Genomic DNA, 24,792 nt, shown 5'->3' with positions numbered 1-24,792 from the left:
CGGCCAGGGAGGAGGGAGGCTCCAACTGTGTTGCTTGGCTGCGTTGCTCACCCAATAAGGAGTCTAAGAACGATTGGGGGGTGGAGCTTGCATGCCTTGTGCTGATCAAATCGGCCGCGTTGCCTGGGGACTCGCCTTTGCTCAGCGCTTCCCAGCGGAGAGGTGACGGTGGTTTCCCTTGCTGCATCCCCTTTGCCGGGTTGCTGCGCTGTGGGAACCACCACTTGAGGCTTCGTTGGGCTGCTGGCTGGGCTTTCTGCCTTTGGCTCGGAGGGGCTCAGAAGCCGAACATACCTGTGCTGGGAAAATCCCTTATTTTGGCTGCTGATCCCTTATTTTCGAGGCTGCTGGTCCCTTGTTTTCAAATCTGGAAGTTGACAGCTATGGGCCAGTGTTGCCTGCAGCCGCCCTGACCATCCTTCAAGGCACCCTAGGATGCCATGGCACACTGGTCAAAAACCACGGTCCGAAGAAAAAGTGGGACATTCCAGGATCAAATCAGAAAATGGGACGGCTTCTCTAAATCAGGGACGCCCCTGGAAGACAGGAACACTTGGAGGGTCTGTAAAGCTGGCACGAGTTTTAAATTAATGGCATCTGGGCCATCCTCTTGAATATCCCACCCCAAGATGAGCAAGTGCTTGCTTAAACGCTTTTTAAAGGTAAAGGGACCCCTGACCATTAGGTCCAGTCGTGGCCGACTCTGGGGTTGCGGCGCTCATCTCGCTTTATTGGCCGAGGGAGCCAGCGTACAGCTTCCGGGTCATGTAGCCAGCAGGACTAAGCCGCTTCTGGCGAACCAGAGCAGCGCATGGAAGCGCCGTTTGCCTTCCTGCCCGAGTGGTATCTATTTATCTACTTGCATTTTGGCGTGCTTTCGAACTGCTAGGTGGGCAGGAGCAGGGACCGAGCAACGGGAGCTCACCCCGTCATTGCAGGGATTCGAACCGCCGACCTTCTGATCGGCAAGCCCTTGGCTCTGTGGTTTAACCCACAGCACCAACCGCATCCCTAAACACTTTTTAAAACCACTCAGATCTAAGCTGTCTTCGTGCCTCTCAATGGAAGGTGCGTAGGGGGGAGATCTCTGCCCGCACGGTGTTGGAGGAAGTTGCTAAGGTTAAGTACATTGTAGGATTCCACTTTGAGTCACTATAAGTCCATCCAGGTCTGCGTTGCCAGTGAATCATTTGCAGATATAATTAAGGCAACGCGAACAAAAAAACATCTGCGCAGAAAGGGAAGAAAAACACGCCTCTCTCAGGTAAAGTTCTGGCTACTGTAAGTCAGCACTAAGCGGAAAATACAGTGTTACCTCAGGTTACAGATGCTTCAGGTTACAGACGCTTCAGGTTACAGACTCCACTAACCCAGAAATATTACCTCGGGTTAAGAACTTTGCTTCAGGATGAGCACAGAAATCACGCTTCAGGTTACAGACTCTGTTAACCCAGAAATAGTGCTTCAGGTTAAGAACTTTGCTTCAGGATGAGAACAGAAATCGTGCTCCGGCAGCGCGAGGCCCCATTAGCTAAAGTGGTACCTCACATTAAGAACAGTTTCAGGTTAAGAACGGACCTCCGGAACGAATTAAGTACTTAACCCAAGGTACAACTGTATATCCTGCCTTCTTCGGTACCCTGAACAGATTCCTGAAAGGCCCCGTCTGAGCTGTACATTTCAAGCCATATCAAGCCACTTTAAGGTAAAAAGGTAAAGGACCCCTGAACGGTTAAGTCCAGTCAAAGGTGACTATGGGGTTGCAGCGCTCATCTCGCTTTCAGGTCGAGGGAGCCGGCGTTTGTCCACAGACAACTTTCCGGGTCATGTGTCCAGCAGGACTAAACCGCTTCTGGCGCAACGGGACACCGTGACGAAATCCAGAGTGCATGGAAATGCCGTTTACCTTCCCGCTACAGCAGTACCTACTTATCTACTTGCCCTGGTGTGCTTTCGAACTGCTAGGTTGGCAGGAGCTGGGACAGAGCAATGGGAGTTCACCCCGTCGTGGGGATTCGAACCGCCGACCTTCCAATCGGCAAGTCCAAGAGGCTCAGTGGTTTAGACCACCCAAGTCCTTAAGCCACTTTAAAGAGTCATGGCTTTCTCCCCAAAGGATCCTGTGAAGCATAGTTTGTCAAGGCTGCCAAAAATTGATAGGAGACTTCCTATTCCCATTTTGTTTATGGAAGCGTTGTATAGAGGCTGTCCTGGATTGATATGATTTTTGGAAAAGTACAAAATCCACATAGAATGCCAGCTGTTAACCTGCTTGTGAAAATCATCAGAGATCGCAAAGAAAGGAATTTATGATAACAAGAAGAAGAGAAAAGAAGTAACAAAGGACTTTCCGGATCAAACTGGAGAGAACTGTCTAATTAATGCAGTAAGATAAGTGATGCTGTTTTGGACTCGAGCTGAGCTTGATGTATGGGTACCCCCAACAAAATTAAAAATTTGGCTGTATAATTTGGAATCAATGTGATAATGTGATGTGATTGGCCTGTTAATAAATTTGTTTAATTATTTTTTTTTTAAGGAGACTCCCTATTCCCCTCAGAGAACTATAATCCTCAGAGTTCCTTGGGAAGAGGGATGGACTGTTAAGCCATCCTGGGAATTGTAGCTCTGCAAGGGGAATAGGGCTCTCCTGCCAGTTCTGAGCAGCCTCACAAACTACACTTCCCAGTATTCTTTGAGGAAAACAACAACAACTTATTATTTATACCCCATCCATCTGGCTCCCAGCATCAAATATTAAAAACGTCCCTAAACAGATGTCTTCTAAAAGTCAGATAGTGGTTTCTTTCCTTGACATCTGGTGGGAGAGCGTTCCACAGGCTGGGCGCCACCACCGAGAAGGCCTTCTGCCTGGAAGCATGATACTGCTTTAAATGAATAACTCTAACGAATCCTCAATGAATGAAATTGACTATACTTGGGGGGAATGTCTCTTCCTTAAAATACGGGTTGGGTTTTGTGGCCCTTGCCTTATTTTTGCGACAGCTCTGCGAGGCGGGCTCCTGAAGCAACTTGGCTGAGGAAATGTGTTTGGCTTGCCCCTGCAAAATTTCCGGATTTATTTTTTTACATCTCTGTTGTTATTTATTAATTACTTTTATTTATTTCCTGCCCTTCACCCTAACGTCCCAGGGTGGTTTATAGCATCAAGGTAAAAGGTAAAGGGACCCCTGACCATTAGGTCCAGTCGTGGCCGACTCTGGGGTTGCAGCGCTCATCTCGCTTTACTGGCCGAGGGAGCCGGCGTACAGCTTCCGGGTCATGTGGCCAGCATGACTAAGCCGCTTCTGGCAACCAGAGCAGCGCACAGAAACCCCATTTACCTTCCCACTGGAGCGGTACCTATTTATCTACTTGCACTTTGACGTGCTTTCAAACTGCTAGGTTGGCAGGAGCAGGGACCGAGCAACGGGAGCTCACCCCGTCACGGGGATTCGAACTGCCGACCTTCTGATCGGCAAGTCCTAGGCTCTGTGGTTTAGACCACAGCGCCACCCGCGTCCCTTTATAGCATCAAAACGCACCGTTAAAAACAATTTAAAAGAACTTGCAGCAGCTTGCAGACTTAACTTATAGAATAAGAGAACAAAAAGAACATAACGTTTAGAGAACATTGGGAAACGTTTACTGAATACATGGGGGGGAATGGTGTACACTTGAAAACATTGGTAGCGTTCAACAATGTGGGTAAGTTTTGATGGATGTAATAATGGAATACTGGGTGGTTTAGTTTTTGTAAAATATGCAGGGATTTATGATATGTAAAATGAACCCTGGAAAGAGAAGAAGGGAAGTCACTGATATTTTAAGGATGTTGGAAAATGGAATGCAATTCATATCACAAGCAGAGGTTGTATCTCCCCCAAATTAAATCAGCGATGTGTGTTTGTATAGAGAGGTGGGAAGATGGAGAATCAGGTACCATCTCTTCTGTTTTGTGACAACCTGTCCCCAAATAACTTTGCACACAAATTTATATCACCCTAATTATTAGGAGGTATCTACGATTCTATGCCCCTTTCCATGATCACTGCAGATGGTGACAGCAGTCACGAAATTAAAGGACGCCTCCTTCTTGGAAGAAAAGTGATGACAAGCCTGGACAGCATCTTAAAAAGCAGAGACATCACCTTGCCTACAAAGGTCCGTATAGTCAGTGGCGTAGCGTGGGTTGTCAGCACCCGGGGCAAGGCAAGTAATTTGTGCCCCCTAACCCGTGGATTTGCGCCCCCTAACCTGTGGATTTGCCCTAACCCCAGATGTTGCGACTGGTGCGGCCGGCCCCCCCTGCACCCCCCATGCTACGCCACTGCGTATAGTGAAAGCTCTGGTTTTCCCAGTAGTGATGTATGGAAGCGAGAGCTGGACCATAAAGAAGGCTGATCGCCAAAGAATGGATGCTTTTGAATTCTGGTGCTGGAGGAGACTCTGGAGAGTCCCATGGACTGCAAGAAGATCAAACCTCCTCATTCTGAAGGAAATCAGCCCTGAGTGCTCACTGGAAGGACAGATCCTGAAGCTGAGGCTCCAAGACTTTGGCCACCTCATGAGAAGAGAAGACTCCCTGGAAAAGACCCTGATGTTGGGAAAGATGGAGGGCACAAGGAGAAGGGGACGACAGAGGACGAGATGGTGGGACAGTGTTCTCGAAGCTACCAGCATGAGTTTGACCAAACTACGGGAGGCAGTGGAAGACAGGAGGGCCTGGCATGCTCTGGTCCAGGGGGTCAGGAAGAGTCCTAAACGACTAAACAACAACAAATGATTCTATGATTCTATGATTTTACATAGTAAGGAAGAGAGGAACTTTGTTGGGGGGGGGCTCCTCCTCCTCCCCTCTGATTGGCCCGGAGCCGCAGGCCACGCCCCTTCAACATGCATCTTACAAAAGCACCTTTCCGAGTGCGATCTATTCACCTGTAGCCTTCATCCCGGGATGCGATGCTGCGGGAGGAGGGCGAAAATAAAAGAAAACCACCGGCAAACCCTAAATGGGAGCAAAACCTTGTTTTTCTTGCTCAGTGAGAGAGAAGGAGCTGGGTTTCCTTTAACCCGGGACCAGTTTTAGATGCTCAGAAAAGGTGGAACAGGTGCAGAATTTATCCCCACCGCCCCGGGGCCGCTGAATTTTTTTGCAGAGACTCTCTTTCCGTGGTTTTTAGGGTCCTCCTTTGACCCGGGAAGTAAGCGCGATCTGTTCTTTCTTTTCGGGGGGGGGGGGGAGGCGATCTCTCCTGCGGCAGGACTCACGGCTCACAGGTAACAGCTTTCCCCCCCGGAAAGTCTCGTCATTTGGAAGAAAAAGAGGAGCCAACAGCCCAACGCAAAAGGCTGGAAGTTGAAAACGGCGCGAGAGCGCATTGGCGGCTGTGCCAAAGAGCACACGAAGGGTGAGCTGTTCTCTGCGTAAAGTTGGTTTCTTAGCGATGCTTATCCGTCATTTTGCAAACTGTGGTGATTATCTGGGGCGGGCGGCGGTTCTGAACCTCATTTCCAGCACAGTTGTTAAGAGGAAGTCCTCCACGCGGCGTGTGGTTAGCCTGCGGAACTCCCCGCCACAGGGCCACCGCCTTGGATGGCATTAAAAGAGGATGGGTGGAGGCCGATTTGTGGTGGAAGCACTCTTCCCACCTTGGATCAAATCTACGCTTCCAGGTACCATAAGAAAGCTGCAGAGATAGCACAGAATAGTGCGCACCCCTGTGGGTTAAACCACAGAGCCTAGGACTTGCCAATCGGAAGGTCGGCGGTTCGAATCCCCGCAATGGGGTGAGCTCCTGTTGCTCGGTCCCTGCTCCTGCCAACCTAGCAGTTCGAAAGCACGTCAAAGTGCAAGTAGATAAATAGGTACCCCTCCGGTGGGAAGGTAAACGGTGTTTCCGTGCGCTGCTCTGGTTCGCCAGAAGCGGCTTAGTCATGCTGGCCACATGATCCAGAAGCTGTACGCCGGCTCCCTCGGCCAGTAAAGCGAGATGAGCGCCGCAACCCCAGAGTCGGTCACGACTGGACCTAATGGTCAGGGGTCCCTTTACCTTTACCTAGTGCGCACCCCAGAAACGATCTCTTTCAGCTTCTGCCTTCTGAAAGAAGGTACAGGGTTATAAAGACTAGGACTAGCCGCCTGAGAAACATCATTTGGGTAGCCCAATTCTGCACACCTTCCAGTTTGTCAATATCCTTCTTAAATTGGGGTGCCCAGAACTGGACTCAATATTCCAGGCATGGTCTGACTCAAGGTAGAATAGATCAGGATTGCGACTTCCCTTGGCTGGGACACTGTACTTCTATGGATGCAGCCTAGAATAGCATTAGCCGTTTTTGCTGCTGCATCACACTGTTGACTCGCGCCAAGCTTGCGGTCTTTTAAGAGCCCTTGATCCTTTTCAGTGGTGGGAGCTGGGATGGATCGAACCGCCCAAAAGGAGACCGTGGCTGATTGGCTCCAATAATAAACCACTCATAAATAAAGATTGTTTATGTATTCCACTACTGTGTTTGGTGGTGCTGTGGGTTAAACCACAGAGCCTCGGACTTGCCGATCAGAAGGTCGGCGGTTCGAATCCCCATGAAGGGGTGAGCTCCCGTTGCTCGGTCCCTGCTCCTGCCAACCTTGCAGTTCGAAAGCACATCAAGTGCAAGTATATAAATAGGTACCCCTCCGGCGGGAAGGTAAACGGCGTTTCCGTGTGCTGCTCTGGTTCACCAGAAGCGGCTTAGTCCTGCTGGCCACATGACCCGGAAGCTGTACGCCGGCTCCCTCAGCCAGTAAAGTGAGATGAGCGCTGCAACCCCAGAGTCGGCCAAGGCTGGACCTAATGGTCAGGGGTCCCTTTACCTTTACCTTTAACCTGAAAAAACGCAACCTGAAGCGTCTGTAACCCGAGGTATGACTGTACTCTAAATTGCAAAACAGAAAAATTTAATAAAAATTATATAGAGACAATAATAAACCTCTCCCATGCTTCCACGTTTCCATTTTGAAGCAACTTCAGCCTGTGCCAACAGACAACAACAACAGAAGTGCAGCTGAGACACATAGATGCCTACATTTCAGGGGGTTGGGCTAAATGACCTTTGGGGAGCCCTTCCATCTCTCTGTGATTCTACAAGATGCTCTTTTTGAAAAAGAGAAAAGCTTGGGAAACTTTCCTTGTTAACCCTCCATTGCCATCTCTCCAAAGCTGGTGGGACCTTCAGGATGCAGCTGATTCTGAGATGTGTACTGATTGTCCTCACCTCCGTCTCCTGCTCAGGTAAGAACAGAGCTGTGTTGTTGTTTTAAATTTAGAGCATTTATGAACCGGATAATATTTAAAAAGGAAAACTGCCGGGAGCTGTGCATGGTGAAAACAAGGCAATGCCATGGAAATGAAAGCAGAACGGGAAGCACTTTTTCAGCACTGTCCCTCAGACCTTGTGCGGGGCCGGACTATATTTTTTTTGGGGGGGGGGAATGAATGAATTGCTATGCCCCACAAATAACTCAGAGATGCTATGCCCCACAAATAATCCAGAGACCCTCCCTGCCCGCAGACTGTCTGGCCAGAGTGGTGCATGCTCTGGTTATCTCCTGCTTGGACTACTGCCATGCGCTCTCCGTGGGGCTCCCTTTGAAGGTGACTCGGAAACTACAACTAATCCAGAATGCGGCAGCTAGACTGGTGACTGGGAGTGGCTGCTGAGACCATATAACACCGGTCCTGAAAGACCTCCATTGGCTCCCAGGATGTTTCCGAGCACAATTCAAAGTGTTGGTGCTGACCTTGAAAGCCCTAAATGGCCTCAGCCCAGTATACCTGAAGGAGCATCTCCACCTCCATCGTTCTGCCCGGACACTGGGGTCCAGAGCCAAGGGCCTTCTGGCGGTTCCCTCCCTGTGAGAAGCCAAGTTACAGGGAAGCAGGCAGAGGGCCTTCTCGGTGGTGGCGCCCGCCCTGTGGAACACCCTCCCACCAGATGTCAAAGAGAACAACAACTACCAAACTTTTAGAAGACATCTGAAGGCAGCCCTGTTTAGGGACGCTTTTAATGTTTAATAGGTTATTGTATTTTAGTGTTCTGTTGGAAGCCGCCCAGAGTGGCTGGGGAAACCCAACCAGATAGGCGGGGTATAAATAATAATAATAATTATTATTATTTTAAATAAAAGGACACATTCTACTCATGTAAAAACACGCTGATTACCGGACCGTCCACGGGCCAGATTGAGAAGGCGATTGGGCTGGATCCGGCCCCTGGGCCTTAGTTTGCCTACCCATAAAGGTAAAGGTAAAGGTACCCCTGCCCGTACGGGCCAGTCTTGCCAGACTCTGGGGTTGTGCGCCCATCTCACTCAAGAGGCCGGGGGCCAGCGCTGTCCGAAGACACTTCCGGGTCACGCGAGCCAGAGCCGCACACGGAAACGCCGTTTACCTTCCCGCTAGAAAGCGGTCCCTATTTATCTACTTGCACCCGGAGGTGCTTTCGAACTGCTAGGTTGGCAGGCGCTGGGACCGAGCAACGGGAGCGCACCCCGCCGCGGGGATTCGAACCGCCGACCTTTCGATCGGCAAGCCCTAGACGCTGAGGCTTTTACCCACAGCAAATGTGTTGGAAATTGGAATTCTGGGATGCAGGATAAAATAGGGTCTGTTTTTATGGGTCAAGGAAAGCTTGGGCAAAAGGACATGGCTTTACAAGAGGTCTGAAGCAACTGAGAATCGTAGGATTGCACGAGTTCAGAGGGACCTGAGGGTCATCTAGTCCAACCCGCTGCAATGTAGGAATCTCAGCTGAAGCATCCATGACAGGTGGCCATCCAACCTCTGCTTAAAAGCCTCCAGCGAAGGGAGTCTGTTCCACGGCCAAACAGCTCTTACCCATCACATAATTTAGTCAGAAATTCCTTTCTTGTCATTGGTTCAGGTGCTCTCCTCTGGAGCAGCAGCAGAAAGCAAGCTTGCTCCATCTTCCATGAAGACAACGCAACTGTATGCTTGCACCTTCATATAAAAGGTAAAAGACCCCTGGACGGTTAAAAGGTAAAGGTAAAGGTACCCCTGCCCGTAGGGGCCAGTCTTGACAGACTCTGGGGTTGTGCGCCCATCTCACTCAAGAGGCCGGGGGCCAGCGCTGTCCGGAGACACTTCCGGGTCATGTGGCCAGCGTGACATCGCTGCTCTGGCGAGCCAGCGCAGCACACGGAAACGCCGTTTACCTTCCTGCCAGTAAGCGGTCCCTATTTATCTACTTGCACCCGGGGGTGCTTTCGAACTGCTAGGTTGGCAGGCGCTGGGACCGAACAACGGGAGCGCACCCCACCGCGGGGATTCGAACCGCCGACCTTTCGATCGGCAAGCCCTAGGCGCTGAGGCTTTTACCCACAGCGCCACCCGCGTCCCCACCCGGTTAAGTCCAGTCAAAGGTGACTATGGGGTTGCGGCGCTCATCTCGCTTTCAGGCCGAGGGAGCCGGCGTTTGTCTGCAGACAGCTTTCCGGGTCATGTGGCCAGCATGACTAAACCACTTCTGGAGCAGACATGTTTGTCCTTATGCTGAATAAAATGCCTGTAAAGGAACGCAGGTGGCGCTGTGGGTTAAACCACAGAGGCTAGGACTTGCCGATCAGAAGGTCGGTGGTTCGAATCCCTGCGATGGATGGGTGTGAGCTCCCGTTGCTCAGTCCCTGCTGCTGCCAACCTAGCAGTTCGAAAGCACGCCAGTGCAAGTAGATAAATAGGTACCGCTGAAGCGGGACATCACACTGCAGTATGTGCAGCTGCTGACAGGTGGCGCTGTTTACCAGGCCAGGATGCAAATTAACATCATTTAAATAGAGGCTAAAAGTCAGCCTGTGCTTTTAACAGCCGCCCATTATTTCAAGCCGGCATTCTCGCTCTCGTTCAGCACAGCTGTTGCCAACCTGGTGCCCTCCGGTCGTTGTTGGACTATGGACCACGTTGTTGTAGTTCGACAACATTGTGATGTTGTGCCAGGTTGCCAAAAGCTGTTGTTTTTAGTCATTTAGTCGTGTCCGCCTCTTCGTGACCCCATGGACCAGAGCACGCCAGGCCCTCCTGTCTTCCTCTGCCTCCCACAGTTTGGTCAAACTCATGTTAGCAGCTTTGAGAACACTGTCCCACCATCTCATCCTCTGTCGTCCCCTTCTCCTTGCGCCCTCCATCTTTCCCAACATCAGGGTCTTTTCCAGGGAGTCTTCTCTTCTCATGAGGTGGCCAAAGTCTTGGAGCTTCAGGATCTGTCCTTCCAGTGAGCACTCAGGGCTGATTTCCTTCCGAATGGAGAGGTTTGATCTTCTTGCAGTCCATGGGACTCTCAAGTGTCTCCTCCAGCACCAGAATTCAAAAGCATCAATTCTTCGGTGATCAGCCTTTTTTATGGTCCAGCTATCACTTCCAAAAGTCTGCATTGCAAATCTTCCTGCTCATTTTGCAAGCGAAACCGCAGGAGGAGGGGAAATTGAGCTTTGCTCTGATTGAATTTTCCCTGGGTGATTACACCCCCCCCCACACACACACACATGTGCCATCCATCTCGCCTCTCCTTCCTTTGGGACCATGTTCCTGCCCCCCAAAACAGCCCCGATGGCTGAGAAAGCCAGTGTCTGTCCCCCCCAACTCAGAGCCTGGAGGGTGAAAATTGCTTTCAGCCGGAAGCCGCTGTCCCGCACCACAGGGGAGGCGCAAACAGGTCTCCGAGAAAAGAGCCTTCACAGTTCTGGCATCACCTCAGACCTCTCTCCTTCCCCCCCAGCCTTTGTTGACAGCTTTGGAAAGGTTATTTTTTGCTCGGGCCGTGTAAAACGATACGCTTTTGCCCGCTCAGTAGGCACAGATGTGGGGCTGCTGGGGTGGGTGGCCCCCACTGCCTCCGCTCTCCAGACCCCGTCCCTGTCCAAGGCATGCTCCTTCCGTGTTGCGTACATCTCTGTTTTGCTTCCTGGAAGCCAGGGGAACATTGTGTCCATGGTTGCAAATTAATGGAGAGCAGCCAGCAATCTCTCCAGATCTTTGGGGAGAACGGGCCTCCGTCAGACCCCATCTCCAGAGAGGAAAGGGGCGCTCTGAGTGATTTTCCGGGAGCAGGCAGGTGTGTGTGTGTAGAGATTAATCAGTGGCAAAATCTGCCGCAATGAGGTTGGAAAGGCCTGCAATTCAATGCCTAGTTAACAGACTGGATCAAAACTTTTGTTCAGTCTGTACAACGCTCCCCTGGGCAGGTACAGGGGAGAATTTGGTTCGGTTTGCAGCTTTTAACATGAGCTGACCAAAATCGGCCCTCCAGTTCCTGAACCGGAAACACAGCTCTCCTTTGAAATCTGCACTTCTCTGAAGTATACCGGTAATTATTATTGATAATCGTTGTTGAGTCGTTTAGTTGTGTCCGCCTCTTTGTGACCCCCTGGACCAGAGCACGCCAGGCCCTCCTGTCTTCCACTGCCTCCCGCAGTTTGGTCAAACTCATGCTGGTAGCTTCAAGAACACTGCCCCACCATCTCGCCCTCTGTCGTCCCCTTCTCCCTGTGCCCTCCATCTTTCCCAGCATCAGGGTCTTTTCCAGGGAGTCTTCTCTTCTCATGAGGTGGCCAAAGTCTTGGAGCCTCAGCTTCAGAATCTGTCCTTCCAGTGAGCGCTCGGGGCTGATTTCCTTCAGAATGGAGAGGTTTGATCTTCTTGCAGTCCATGGGACTCTCAAGAGTCTCCTCCAGCACCAGAATTCAAAAGCATCCATTCTTTGGCGATCGGCCTTCTTTATGGTCCAGCTCTCACTTCCATACATCACTACTGGGAAAACCATAGCTTTAACTATATGGACCTTTGTTGGCAAGGTGATGTCTCTGCTTTTTGACACACTTGCTCCTGTAGAGGGAGTGCAGCCCCTGAGAAGTGTTCATCAGGCATTGAAAAGTTGGAACACCTGCTGAATTTGGCAGAACGTTCCACAATACGGGACTGAGGGTGCTAAATGCTGTTTCTTGCGGCAGTCAAATGAGCTTCGCCAACTCAGGCAACCTCATCTAGAACAGTGGTTCCCAATTGGTGGTCTGCGGACCCCAAGGGGGTTTGTGGCACCATTCACATAACTAAAACTACCATAGATATATCATGGTTTTCAAAAGTAGGGAGTCCGTGGCTTGGCTTTTGAAACACAGGGAGGGGGTTGGACTGGATGTGGTCTTGCATATGCCCTTAGGGGATGCGGGTGGCGCTGTGGGTAAAGGTACCCACAGAGCCTAGGACTTGCCGATCAGAAGGTCAGAGGTTCAAATCCCCGCAATGACGGGGTGAGCTCCCGTTGCTCGGTCCCTGCTCCTGTCAACCTAGGAGTTCGAAAGCACAGCAAAGTGCAAGTAGATAAATAGGTACCACTCCGGCGGGAAGGTAAACGGTGTTTCCGTGCGCTGCTCTGGTTCACCAGAAACGGCTTAGTCCTGTTGGCTACATGACCCAGAAGCTGTACGCCGGCTCCCTCGGCCAGTAAAGCGAGATGAGCGCCGCAATCCTAGAGTTGGCCACGACTGGACCTAATGGTCAGGGGTATCTTTACCTTTACCTATATGCCCTTAGCAGAATCAGAGCTCCCCACACAAAACCCTTTAAAGCACTCGCGAAGGGCCTCACTCGCAGATCCAGCTTTCGCCCTGGCGACGGCTCGTTCTCCAGACGCACGCACTTTGTGGCATGAAATTGTTTGGCAGCAAGCAGATCAGGCTTCCCAGCCTGTTGCTCACGCTCTTACCTCTGGAAGCAGCGGCCTTTGACGCTCCAACTTCCATCTCCCGGTGCTCTTGAGTCCCCCCCCCCCCAGCCCCAGCGCCCCCTTGCTAATCCTCCCATCTGTTCCCTGTGCCGACACACCACACAGAATCACCTCCCACCCCTCTCCAGTTTATTTTTAATCTCTGCTACGGCACCGTTTCCGGAAGAAAAACACTCCCAGGTTAACTTGCGGTCATCATCCCATTAATCTGGATGGCTAGCTAGGGAGCGAGGCAATTGCGATGCCTAGGATCACAGAATTTGTCAAACCAAAGCCCAATCGCCTGCTTGTTTGTTTGTGGGCGGGGGAATTTATTTGCTTGTCCCGCAAAAGGAAACGGAGGCCAAAAGGAATGGCGTGCTCTGAATTATCCATAGTACTCTCCCTTCTTTGAAACCTAACCCACCCACCCTGCAATTTAGTACAGTGGTACCTCGGGTTACATACGCTTCAGGTTACAGACTCCGCTAACCCAGAAATAGTACCTCGGGTTAAGAACTTTGCTTCAGGATGAGAACAGAAATCGGGCTCTGGCGGCACGGCAGCAGCAGGAGGCCCCATTAGCTAAAGTGGTGCTTCAGGTTAAGAACAGTTTCAGGTTAAGAACGGACCTCCGGAACGAATTAAGTACTTAACCCGAGGTACCACTGTACTGAACTGTGCAGCAGAAAGCCTTTGACATGGGTTGGCTGAACTGCTGTGACTGTGTGGAGTGTAATAATAATAATAATAATAATAATAATAGATAATTTATTTATACCCTGCCCATCTGGCTGGGTATCCCCAACCACTCTTGGTAGCTCCCAACAGAATATTAATAATAACAACAAAAAAGCGACAAAACATCAGACATTAAAAACTTCCCTCAACAGGGCTGCCTTCAGATGTCTTCTGAAAGTCATATAGTTGTTTATTTCCTTGACATCTGACGGGAGGGTGTTCCACAGGGCGGGTGCTGCCACCAAGAAGGCCCTCTCCCTGGTTCCCTGTAACCTCACTTCTCGCAGGGAGGGACCCGCCAGAAGGCCCTCGGTGCTGGACCTCAGTGTCCTGGTAGAACGCTCCTTCAGGGATACTGGGCCGAGGCCGTTTAGGGCTTTAAAGGTCAGCACCAACACTTTGAATTGTGCCTGGAAACATACTGGGAGCCAAGGTCTTTCAAGACCGGTGTTATGTGGTCTCGGCGGCCACTCCCAGTCACCAGTCTAGCTGACAGTTTCTGGATTAATTGTAGTTTCTGGGTCACCTTCAAAGGTAGCCCCACGGAGAGCGCATGGCAGTAGTCCAAGTGGGAGATAACCAGAGCATGCACCACTCTGGCCAGACAGTCTGTGGGCAGGGAGGGTCTCATCCTGTGTACCAGATGGAACTGGTAGACAGCTGCCCTGGATACAGAATTGACCTGCGCCTCCATGGACAGCTGTGAGTCCAAAATGACCCCCAAGTGTTTGTGGTCTGGTGCGTCTTATAGAGCGAAAAATACGGTAAATGAATGGAAGAACCACGGAGGCCACCTTGAGCTCCTGGGGAGAAAAAGGGTGGGAAACAAACTAATAATTATAATTATAATTTTATTTATACCCTGTCCATCTGGCTGGGTTTCCCCAGCCACTCTGGGCGGCTTCCAACAAACACTAAAATACAATATATTAAACATTAAAAGCTTCCCTAAACAGGGCTGCCTTCAGATGTCTTCTAAAAGTCTGGTAGTTGTTGTTCTCTTTGACATCTTGTGGGAGGGCGTTCCACAGGGCGGACGCCACCACCATGAAGGCCCTCTGCCTGTTTCCCTGTAACCTCACTTCTACGCAGTGAGGGAACCGCCAGAAGGCCCTCGGAGCTGGACCTCAGCGTCCGGGCAGAACGATGGGGGTGGAGACGCTCCTTCAGGTATACTGGACCGAGGCCATTTAGGGCTTTAAAGGTCAGCACCAACACTTTGAATTGAATGATTTGGAGGGTACCAGGTGTGTGTGTGTGGGAGTATAAGTCAAAGTTTCTATGTTTCGTTTCTCTCCTTGTATTTTTCAGGCGTGGCTCCAAGGAGCCTGAAGCTTGAATACTGTGTCAGCTTCTGGGCTAAAAACATCACATGCTACTGGAACTCGTTGCTGGATATGGGTCCTGAAACTACATACAGGCTCCAGATCACAGAGTAAGTCTCCTGCCTGCCTCTGGGATGGCAGAGATATAGAGCGACACAATGTCGTACAACCAGCAAGACACTGGAATAGTATTCTTATCATTGCTTGACAATTTTGTCTACCTGGGTTCCACCATAACCAGCAATCGCTCCTTCAATGCTGAGCTAGACAAGCAGGTGGCGCTGTGGTCTAAACCACTGAGCCTCCTAGGCTTGCCAATCAGAAGGTCGGCGGTTCGAATCCCCGTGACGGGGTGAGCTCCCATTGCTCTGTCCCAGCTCCTGCCAACCTAGCAATTCAAAAGCACACCGGCGTGAGTAGATAAATAGATACCACTGCAGTGGGAAGGTAAACGGCATTTCCGTGTGCTCTGGTTTCCATCACGGTTTCCCGTTGCGCCAGAAGTGGTTTAATCCTGCTGGTCACATGCATAGCTGTCAACTTACAGATTTGAAAATAAGGGACCAGCAGCCTCGAAAATAAGGGATCAGCAGCCAAAATAAAGGATTTTCCAAGCACAGGTATGTTCAACTTCTGAGCCCCTCCGAGCCAAAGGCAGAAAGCCCAGCCAGCAGCCAAAATGGTTCCAGGTCGGTCTTCCTGTGCTGATCTATGTACGTGCTTGGTTGGTACACTTATGAACATTTAACATATATCTAAGACCTCAAAATTCCTATCACAGGTGTAAGAGTTTTCTTACCCTAGACTCTACCTACTGAGCAGCTTGGAGCTGCCATTTTTTAATTTCCCACAATCCCCTGAAGCAACGCTGAGGATAGGGCATTCTGGGAAATTTCTAAAGGAGTGCTCGGAGGCTCACCGGTTCTCCACTCCTGCCCCTTGAACCCGCAGCTGCTAAGGAGTGCTACCTTCTGTTTATTTTTTCCAGAGAAGCTGGACGCTGTCAAATGGATTTTGGCCACACGAGAAGCTGTGCCGCCACCCAGGGAGACAGTGCGTGCGGCGTCCCGGTGGAGAACCTCTTTGCTTTCTACAAAATAAACCTAACTGCCGAGAGTCGAGGCGTCCAAGTGAGCGCTCCGGAAATGTGCATTCATGGAATGAGCATAGGTAAGCAAGGAACCTTGGGGAACTCTCCTCGACCTCTGCACAAGAACCCTGCCTTCTTAGAGGTTGATTCAGAGAAAGAGTTTATTCTGCTCTCCGGATAGCAGAAGGCACTTGCCTGGTCAGTCCACAGCAAGTCCAAAGAAATGAGAAATTTCATGCAGTATATATATCCTCCATGCACCCTCTCCTTCCCCTTCCCCAGGAATCCAGCCACGTCAGCTTATACACATAAGTTGACATCACAGATGTTTCTGCTCCTGTACTCTTGACCATAAAAGGGTGTTCCTGTTCCTGTACAGTGGTGCCTCGCAAGACGAAAAGAATCCGTTCCGCGAGTCTCTTCGTCTTGCGGTTTTTTCGCCTTGCGAAGCAAGCCCATTAGCGGCTTAGCGGATTAGCGCTATTAGCGGCTTAGCGGGCTTAGCGGATCAGCTGATAAGCGGCTTAGCGGCTTAGCGGATCAGCTGTTAAGCGGCTTGGCGATCAGCTGTTAAGCGGCTTAGTGGATCAGCTGATAAGCGGCTTAGCGGATCAGCTGATAAGCGGCTTAGCGGATCAGCTGTTAAGCGGCTTAGCGGATCAGCTGATAAGCAGCTTAGTGATCAGCTGTTAAGCAGCTTAGCGGCTTAGCGGATCAGCTGATAAGCGGCTTAGCGGATCAGCTGATAAGCGGCTTAGCGGCTTGGGAAAAAGGGGGGGGAGGGGGAAAAACCTGCAGGAACTCGCAAGACATTTTCGTCTTGCGAAGCAAGCCCATAGGAAATTCGTTTTGTGAAGCACCTCCAAAACGGAAAACCCTTTCGTCTAGTGGGTTTTCCGTCTTGCGAGGCATTCGTCTTGCGGGGCACCACTGTACTCTTGACCATAAAAGGGTGTTCCTGTTCCTGTATTCCTTATCTTGGGGTAAGAAGGTCACCAACTCAAAGAGCACTCTTGGCGCCGTTCCCGGGTGGCTGACAAGGTCTGTGCGTCATTGTGGTCAGGATGTAAGATAAGACCCAGATGTGTCATCCCTGCTCCACTTTGGAACTGACAAGGCCATTCATTAGGCGTCACGGACTGATAAAGGAGAGAGCTTTGTTTATACCGCTGGGTTCGTGTTATGCATTTGCTCAAGAACTCAAGTTAATGGTTTTTAGCTAATGCACCCTTGGAGAAGGAAAAATGGGATTTTGGGGCCCGTTTCAGACTGACTGCACAGTCAGATTTTAGATTTGGGAAACCCATTCCTTCACGGAGAGGTAGGCTAGGCTGAAAAAGAGAGAAAGGGTGTGTCCCCAGTGTCTTCCATCACCCACTGAGCTTCATGGTTGTGTAGGGGATTCGAACCCGGATCTGCCCCGTCATTGCCTGACCGGTAGACCCTGCTGCTTTGAGCAGAACAAGTTGGCTAGATGGCAAAACAAGTGGATCCCTCTCCTTTGATCCACTGGCTATTCAGGGTTGCAGGGCAGCGTTGCTGCAAGTATCAGGATGGGACCCCTGCCCTTCTGGGTTTGACACTGCGCCGTTGGATACAGATACCAACTTTCTCTTCCCACCCCACATCTAGTGAAACTGAGCGCACCTGAGGTTAGCATCGCCGAAGCAAACAAGTCACGATGCTTCTACCTTGAATGGAACATCCCCGGCGATGAGGTGCTGTCTGTGTTAGAGACAGAGTACGAGATCCAGTTCCGCGATGTGGCAGAGACGTCTTGGAAGCAGGTGAGTGAGTGGCGGAGATCTGTTGCTACGTATTTGTGTAGCGCCCTGTGTCTTGACATTTGATTGAATGACAGGCCCCTGCCCCAAGGGGGCTTGCAAATTGTACTGTGGAGAGTGTATTAACTTATGGTCTGTGTGTGTGGTTTGGGAGCTGCACGGCCAGGGGAAAAACAATGCTGTCCAGGGTTGTAAAGACTGCGGAGAGAATAATTGGGTGCACTCTTCCCACCTTGGATCAAATCTATGCTTCCAGATGTCATAAGAAAGCTGCAGAGATAGCGCAGGATAGTGCACACCCCGGAAATGATCTCTTTCAGCTTCTGCCTTCTGGAAGAAGGTACAGGGTTATAAAGACTAGGACTAGCCGCCTGAGAAACAGTTTAAATTCAAATGTGATTTTGGTTTTAAACGCAGGGTAAGGTAGTCTCTGGGACACGGGTGGCGCTGTGGGTTAAACCACAGAGCCTAGGACTTGCCGATCAGAAGGTCGGCGGTTCGAATCCCCACGACGGGATGAGCTCCCATTGCTCGGTCCCTGCTCCTGCCAACCTAGCAGTTCGAAAGCACGTCAAAGTGCAAGTAGATCAATAGGTACTGCTCCGGCGGGAAGGTAAACGGCGTTTCCGTGCGCTGCTCTGGTTCGCCAGAAGCGGCTTAGTCCTGCTGGCCACATGACCCAGAAGCTGTACGCCAGCTCCCTCGGCCAATAAAGCGAGATGAGCGCCGCAACCCCAGAGTCGCCCACGACTGGACCTAATGGTCAGGGGTCCCTTTACCTTTTTAAGGTAGTCTCTATGGGAGTATATTTAATGATGGGGTATCAGAGTTTTTAGGGGGCTAACCAGGCTGGGATAGCTGGGATAGCAGGCTTGCTGGTTTCTGAATGTCTGGCGTAGATTTTCAATTTCGTTGTTCTGTATGGGACAATGACAATAAAGATTATTGCGGGTGGCACTGTGGGTTAAAGCCTCAGCGCCTAGGGCTTGCTGATCGAAAGGTCGGCGGTTCGAATCCCCGCGGCGGGGTGCGCTCCCGTTGTTCGGTCCCAGCGCCTGCCAACCTAGCAGTTCGAAAGCACCCCCGGGTGCAAGTAGATAAATAGGGACCGCTTTCTAGCGGGAAGGTAAACGGCGTTTCCATGTGCGGCTCTGGCTCGCCAGAGCAGCGATGTCACGCTGGCCACGTGACCCGGAAGTGTCTTCGGACAGCGCTGGCCCCCGGCCTCTTGAGTGAGATGGGCGCACAACCCCAGAGTCTGGCAAGACTGGCCCGTACGGGCAGGGGTACCTTTACCTTTACCTTTATCGTATCGTAAGTATGACTGCGTCCCATGCACCATCAAAGCACCTCTAAGACTCCTGAGAACTGCAGTTTATTGAGGATTCTGGGAATCGTAGCTCTATGAGAGGTAAACTATTGTTCCCAGGCTTCTTTAGGGCAGGGAATGTGCTTTAACATCAGAGGAAGATAGTAATAATAATAATTTATTATTTATATCCTGCCCATCCAGCTGGGCTTCCAGCCACACTGGGCGGCTCCCAACAAGATTAAAAACAGAATAAAACATGAAATACTAAAAACTTCCCTAAATTGGGCTGCCTGCAGAAGGGCAAGGAGATGAGTGTTAGGGTGCGTGCGCTAGTTATCTCCCGCTTGGACTACTGCAGTGCGCTCTCCATGGGGCTACCTTTGAAGGTGACCCGGAAACTGCAACTAATCCAGAATGTGGCAACCAGACTGGGGACTGGAAGCAGCCACCGAAACCATATAACACTGGTCCCGAGTCTTAAGTTCCAGTCTTCCTTCTTCTTTTTTTTAAGTCCTCATTAAACTTCATCAGCATTGTAGTGCTAATTTTTCCTGACAAATATTTGGAAGCCGTTTGCCCTAATATTCACATTTTGGCTATGCAATTTCACATAATATAATGCATTTTGCATGCCATTTTCACGAATGCATGCATTGATAGGGACCCTTTACCCTGTCGAATGCTTTTTTTGTATGCATTACAGTGGTACCTCGGGTTAAGTACTTAATTTGTTCCGGAGGTCCGTACTTAACCTGAAACTGTTCTTAACCTGAAGCACCACTTTAGCTAATGGGGCCTCCCGCTGCTGCCGTGCTGCCGGAGCACGATTTCTGTTCTCATCCTGAAGCAAAGTTCTTAACCTGAAGCACTATTTCTGGGTTAGCGGAGTATGTAACCTGAAGTGTATGTAACCTGAAGCGTATGTAACCTGAGGTACCACTGTACTTTGCTGGAGGGACAAATTGCAAAATCCAGATATGTACCAATTTCAAAGGATGGCTGTGATTTGGCAAAATAGGTAGATCTGCCTTTACTTACCAACAGAATAAGAGTATTTCATCTGCCTCAATTTGCAGTGGCAGCTCAGTTTAAAAACAAACGAAGTGCTAAAGTGTGCTCCCCAGAGAGCCAGTGTGGTGTAGTGGTTAAGAGCAGTAGTCTCGTAATCTGGTGAACCGGGTTCGCTTCCCCGCTCCTCCACCTGCAGCTGCTGGGTGACCTTGGGCCAGTCACACTTCTCTGAAGTCTCTCAGCCCCACTCACCTCACAGAGTGTTTGTTGTAGGGGAGGAAGGGAAAGGAGAAGGTTAGCCACTATGAGACTCCTTTGGGTAGTGATAAAGCGGGATATCAAATCGAAACTCTTCCCCACTCCCCAATATTTCTCCACCCACAAAGGTCAATTTTACATTGTCTGAAAATGCCCCCGGCTTCGCCAACATCTGCCACGTTGCCCCCTTCACCAACTACTCCGTCCGAGTGAGGGCAAAATACCTCCACGAAGTTTCCTTCGCCATCAGCGGCGGGCGCCCTACCTGGAGTGACTGGAGCCGTGAGAGATTTGTGAGGACCCTGCCTGAAGGTAAGGTGACCTCTGCTATGCTCAGAGGCGACGCCGCATCGCAGGGGGTTGGTCTGGATGGCCCTGGGGTACCCTCCCAGCTCTACTGTTAAGGTTCCAAGGGGTTGCTCGAGAGCAAGCAGGCAAATAATAATAATAATAATAATAATAATAATAATAATAATAATTTATTATTTATACCCCCCCTGATCTGGCTGAGTTTCCCCAGCCACTCTGGGCGGCTCCCAATCAAGTGTTAAAAACAGTACAGCGTTAAATATTAAAAACATCCCTAAACAGGGCTGCCTTCAGATGTCTTTTAAAGATAGGATAGCTGCTTATTTCCTTCACATCTGAAGGGAGGGTGTTCCACAGGGTGGGCGCCACCACCGAGAAGGCCCTCTGTAGTTTGCGCTGGGTGAATAAATTGCTTTCTCTGATCTAATAATAAATTTTTTTATTTATATCCCGCCCTCCCCAGCTGAAGCCGGGCTCAGAGCGGCTAACAACAGTAAAATAATACAGCATTCTAAATTTCATTATAAAATCAGTTCAAATCAAATTAATGGCAACCATGGGCTAGAGTTCTGTGAGGATTACCAAAGGAGGGGGTCAGGCTGTGCCCTGGCCAAAGGCCTGGTGGAACGGCTCCGTCTTGCAGGCCCTGCGGAAAGATGTCAAGTCCCGCAGGGCCCTGGTCTCTTGTGACAGAGCGTTCCACCAGATCGGAGCCACAGCCGAAAAGGCCCTGGCTCTGATCAAGGCCAGCCTAACCTCCCTGTGGCCTGGGACCTTCAAGATGTTTTTGTTTGAAGACCATAAGGTCCTCCGTGGGACATACCAGGAGAGCTGGTCCCGTAGGTACGAGCGTCCTAGGCCTGTACTGAACCTCGACGTTTTGCTTCCGCTGCAGTTCCGTCGACAGGGCCAGCACTTTGGAGGAAATTAGGACACTCCGATGGCTATGGAAACAGAGTGGTCGTCCTCATGTGGAAGGTAAGGACAGATACCCAATGCACCAACACTGTGGAGTAAAAGGGTTCTGCAATGTGCCAAGAATCGCAGGCGGCATGGTGCCAACACCATTGTCTGAGCGCAAGCCTGTTGCTGGACGGGTGAAAGATTCGCCGCACAAAGACAGCGTCCCGAGGTCCCGAGGGGCCGCATTTGGTGTATATGATGTAAAGAAAAGGTAAAGGGACCCCTGACTGTTAGGTCCAGTCGTGGCCGACTCTGGGGTTGCAGCAATCATCTCGCTTTATTGGCCGAGGGAGCCGGCGTACAGCTTCCGGGTCATGTGGCCAGCAGGACTGAGCCGCTTCTGGTGAACCAGAGCAGCGCACGGAACCGCCGTTTCCCTTCCCGCCGGAGCGGTACCTATTTATCTACTTGCACTTTGATGTGCTTTCGAACTGCTAGGTTGGCAGGAGCAGGGGCCGAGCAACGGGAGCTCACCCTGTCATTACGGGGATTCGAACCGCCGACCTTCTGATCGGCAAGCCCTAGACTCTGTGGTTTAACCCACAGCGCCACCCGTGTCCCTGTATATGATGTAGGGACATGCATATGATGTTTGGTGTACAGTGGTACCCCCGGTTGCGGACAGGATCCGTTCCAGAGCACCGGTCAGATCCCGAGGTTTCTGCTGCCGGAGGGACTGCTTCTGCACATCTCTGCATGGCAAACCCCCGGAAATATTACTGTATTTTTCCGTCTATAAGACGCCCCTAATGTATATAAAGGTAAAGGTACCCCTGCCCGTACGGGCCAGTCTTGACAGACTCGAGGGTTGTGCGCTCATCTCACTCTAGAGGCCAGGAGCCAGCGCTGTCTGCAGACACTTCCGGGTCACGTGGCCAGCGTGACGAAGCTGCTCTGGTGAGCCAGAGCCGCACACGGAAACGCCGTTTACCTTCCCGCTAGTAAGCAGTCCCTATTTATCTACTTGCGCTTTGACGTGCTTTCGAACTGCTAGGTTGGCAGGCGCTGGGACCGAGCAACGGGAGCGCACCCCGCCGTGGGGATTCGACCCGCCGACCTTTCGATCGGCAAGCCCTAGGCGCTGAGGCTTTTACCCACAGCGCCACCCGTGTCCCAATGTATAAGACACCCCCTATTTTAAAAGTCAGCACTAACACTTTGAATTGTGCTCGGAAACGTACTGGGAGCCAATGTAGGTCTTTCTTGGATACCACAAAAGGGGGAAAGGAGCACTTTTTTCTTATAACAGTTGCAAACTTTTCATTTTGTTTCCTCCTTTCAGCCCCTGATGCCAAAGGAGGCAAACGGCGAGATTCTGGGATACAGCCTTCACTCACAAAAGAGAGGGGAGGCCGCCACGCTGCAATGCTTCACCCCAGACCTGCAGTGCAGCCTTCTCCTCCCGGCAGGAGAGGAATTTACGTTCCTTGTGGTGGCCACCAACATGGTGGGCATGTCTCCTCCGACCAAACTCGTGGTCCCGCCATCCGGCGGTCAAGAAGGTGAAGTAGGAGGGTGGGGAACAGCAAATGCCATTTTTAGGTAAAGGGACCCCTGACCATTAGGTCCAATCGTGGCCGACTCTGGGGTTGCGGCGCTCATCTTGCTTTACTGGCCGAAGGAGCCGGCGTACAGCTTCCGGGTCATGTGGCCAGCAGGACTGAGCCGCTTCTGGCGAACCAGAGCAGAGCACGGAAATGCTATTTACCTTCCCGCCAGAGCGGTACCTATTTATCTACTTGCACTTTGACGTGCTTTCGAACTGCTAGGTTGGCAGGAAATGCCATTTTTATCTTTGTTCAATAGGCTGGATTCTACTCACATTTGCACAGCAATAGCTTTGGTCAAGCAAGCAAGACTTCAAGGACACATTCCTTAGGCCCAGGCTATCACAAGAACCGCATCCTCCCATAGGGGAGCGGGTGGCGCTGTGGTCTAAACCACCCATCCTCCTGGGCTTGCTGTTCAGAAGGTTGGCGGTTCGAATCCCCGCAATGGAGTGACCTCCTGTCGCTCTCTCCCAGCTCCTGCCAACCTAGCAGTTCGAAAGCACGCTGGTGCAAGTAGATAAATAGGTACCACTGCAGCGGGAAGCTAAACAGCATTTCCGTGCACACTGGTTTCCATCACATGTCCCGTTGCGCCAGAAGCAGTTTAGTCCTGCTGGCCACACGACCCGGAAAGCTGTCTGCGGACAAACACTGGCTCCCTCGGCCCGAAAGCGAGATGAGCACCGCAACGCCATAGTCGCCTCTGACTGGACTTAACCATCCAGGTGTCCTTTACCTTATCCTCTTGTACAAACCTGCACAGGCCCTGAGACTTTTTTGGGGGGAAGCTCTGTTCCATGGCACACTTGGGGGTGGGGAATGAGGGAGAAGGCCTTCTCGGCTGTTGCTCCCAAACTTCAGATCTTCTGACCAAACTGGCGTTTTGGAGTGTTGGTGAGCATTCCGTGACGTTCTTTCTTTTGCTCCTAGCTCTCCTGTCCCCGCTGCCCATCCTGGTGTCTCCAGCCGGGGACCACAGCCTCCTCTTACGCTGGCCCCTCCCAGGCAACCCCATGACAGTCTACATTTTCGAATGGGGTGAACTACCCGCAAAAGAGGGCAGAGACACATCCTGGCGTTATCAGCCCGCAAGCGTGGGCCATGCGCTCATTACAGGTGAGCCAACCGTGTGACGCAGCGGCAAAAGAAGCTAATGCGATTCTTGGTTGCGTCAGCAGAATTCCGGTGATGGGGGAAGGGAAACCCAACAGTTTTGGGCTAATTTCTCTCTTATGGAATCTCTTTATTCCTCTCCAGAAGAAATCAGGCCAGGAAAGCTCTATGAACTGAAGGTTTTCGCCCTCATAGATGGCAAGATCTGGGCTTCGGGTACGACCAGTGCTTACTCCAAACAGATTGGTAGGTGGGACCCGAAAGTATTCCATTATTCCATCCATCGAAACTTATTTGTTGTTGTTGTTTAGTCGTTTAGTCGTGTCCGCCTCTTCGTGACCCCCTGGACCAGAGCACGCCAGGCACTCCTGTCTTCCACTGCCTCCCGCGGTTTGGTCAAACTCATGCTGGTCGCTTCGAGAACACTGTCCCACCATCTCGTCCTCTGTCGTCCCCTTCTCCTTGCGCCCTCCATCTTCCCCAACATCAGGGTCTTTTCCAGGGAGTCTTCTCTTCTCATGAGGTGGCCAAAGTCTTGGAGCCTCAGCTTCAGGATCTGTCCTTCCAGTGAGCACTC

General features: G+C 51.1%; 1 protein-coding gene across 1 annotated transcript in view; it reads left to right on the top strand.

Annotated features, from left to right (window-relative positions):
• The window catches only part of LOC114588695 (interleukin-6 receptor subunit beta-like), a 37,189-nt gene that overhangs the window by 7,777 nt on the left and 4,620 nt on the right, over positions 1-24,792 (top strand). Inside the window, exons 3-12 of the mRNA XM_077922041.1 lie at positions 5,305-5,411; positions 7,203-7,274; positions 14,812-14,935; positions 15,814-15,995; positions 17,548-17,702; positions 20,409-20,592; positions 21,485-21,567; positions 22,835-23,054; positions 24,033-24,218; positions 24,360-24,461. Coding sequence (XP_077778167.1) covers positions 5,305-5,411; positions 7,203-7,274; positions 14,812-14,935; positions 15,814-15,995; positions 17,548-17,702; positions 20,409-20,592; positions 21,485-21,567; positions 22,835-23,054; positions 24,033-24,218; positions 24,360-24,461 — 1,415 coding nt within the window. The remainder of the gene's footprint in view (positions 1-5,304; positions 5,412-7,202; positions 7,275-14,811; positions 14,936-15,813; positions 15,996-17,547; positions 17,703-20,408; positions 20,593-21,484; positions 21,568-22,834; positions 23,055-24,032; positions 24,219-24,359; positions 24,462-24,792) is intronic.

This window comes from Podarcis muralis, chromosome 18, assembly GCF_964188315.1.
Source record: "Podarcis muralis chromosome 18, rPodMur119.hap1.1, whole genome shotgun sequence".
In the NCBI taxonomy this organism is placed as follows: domain Eukaryota; kingdom Metazoa; phylum Chordata; class Lepidosauria; order Squamata; family Lacertidae; genus Podarcis; species Podarcis muralis.
Note: the sequence above shows the minus strand (reverse complement) of the source record. Positions and strands in the feature narration are given on the sequence as shown.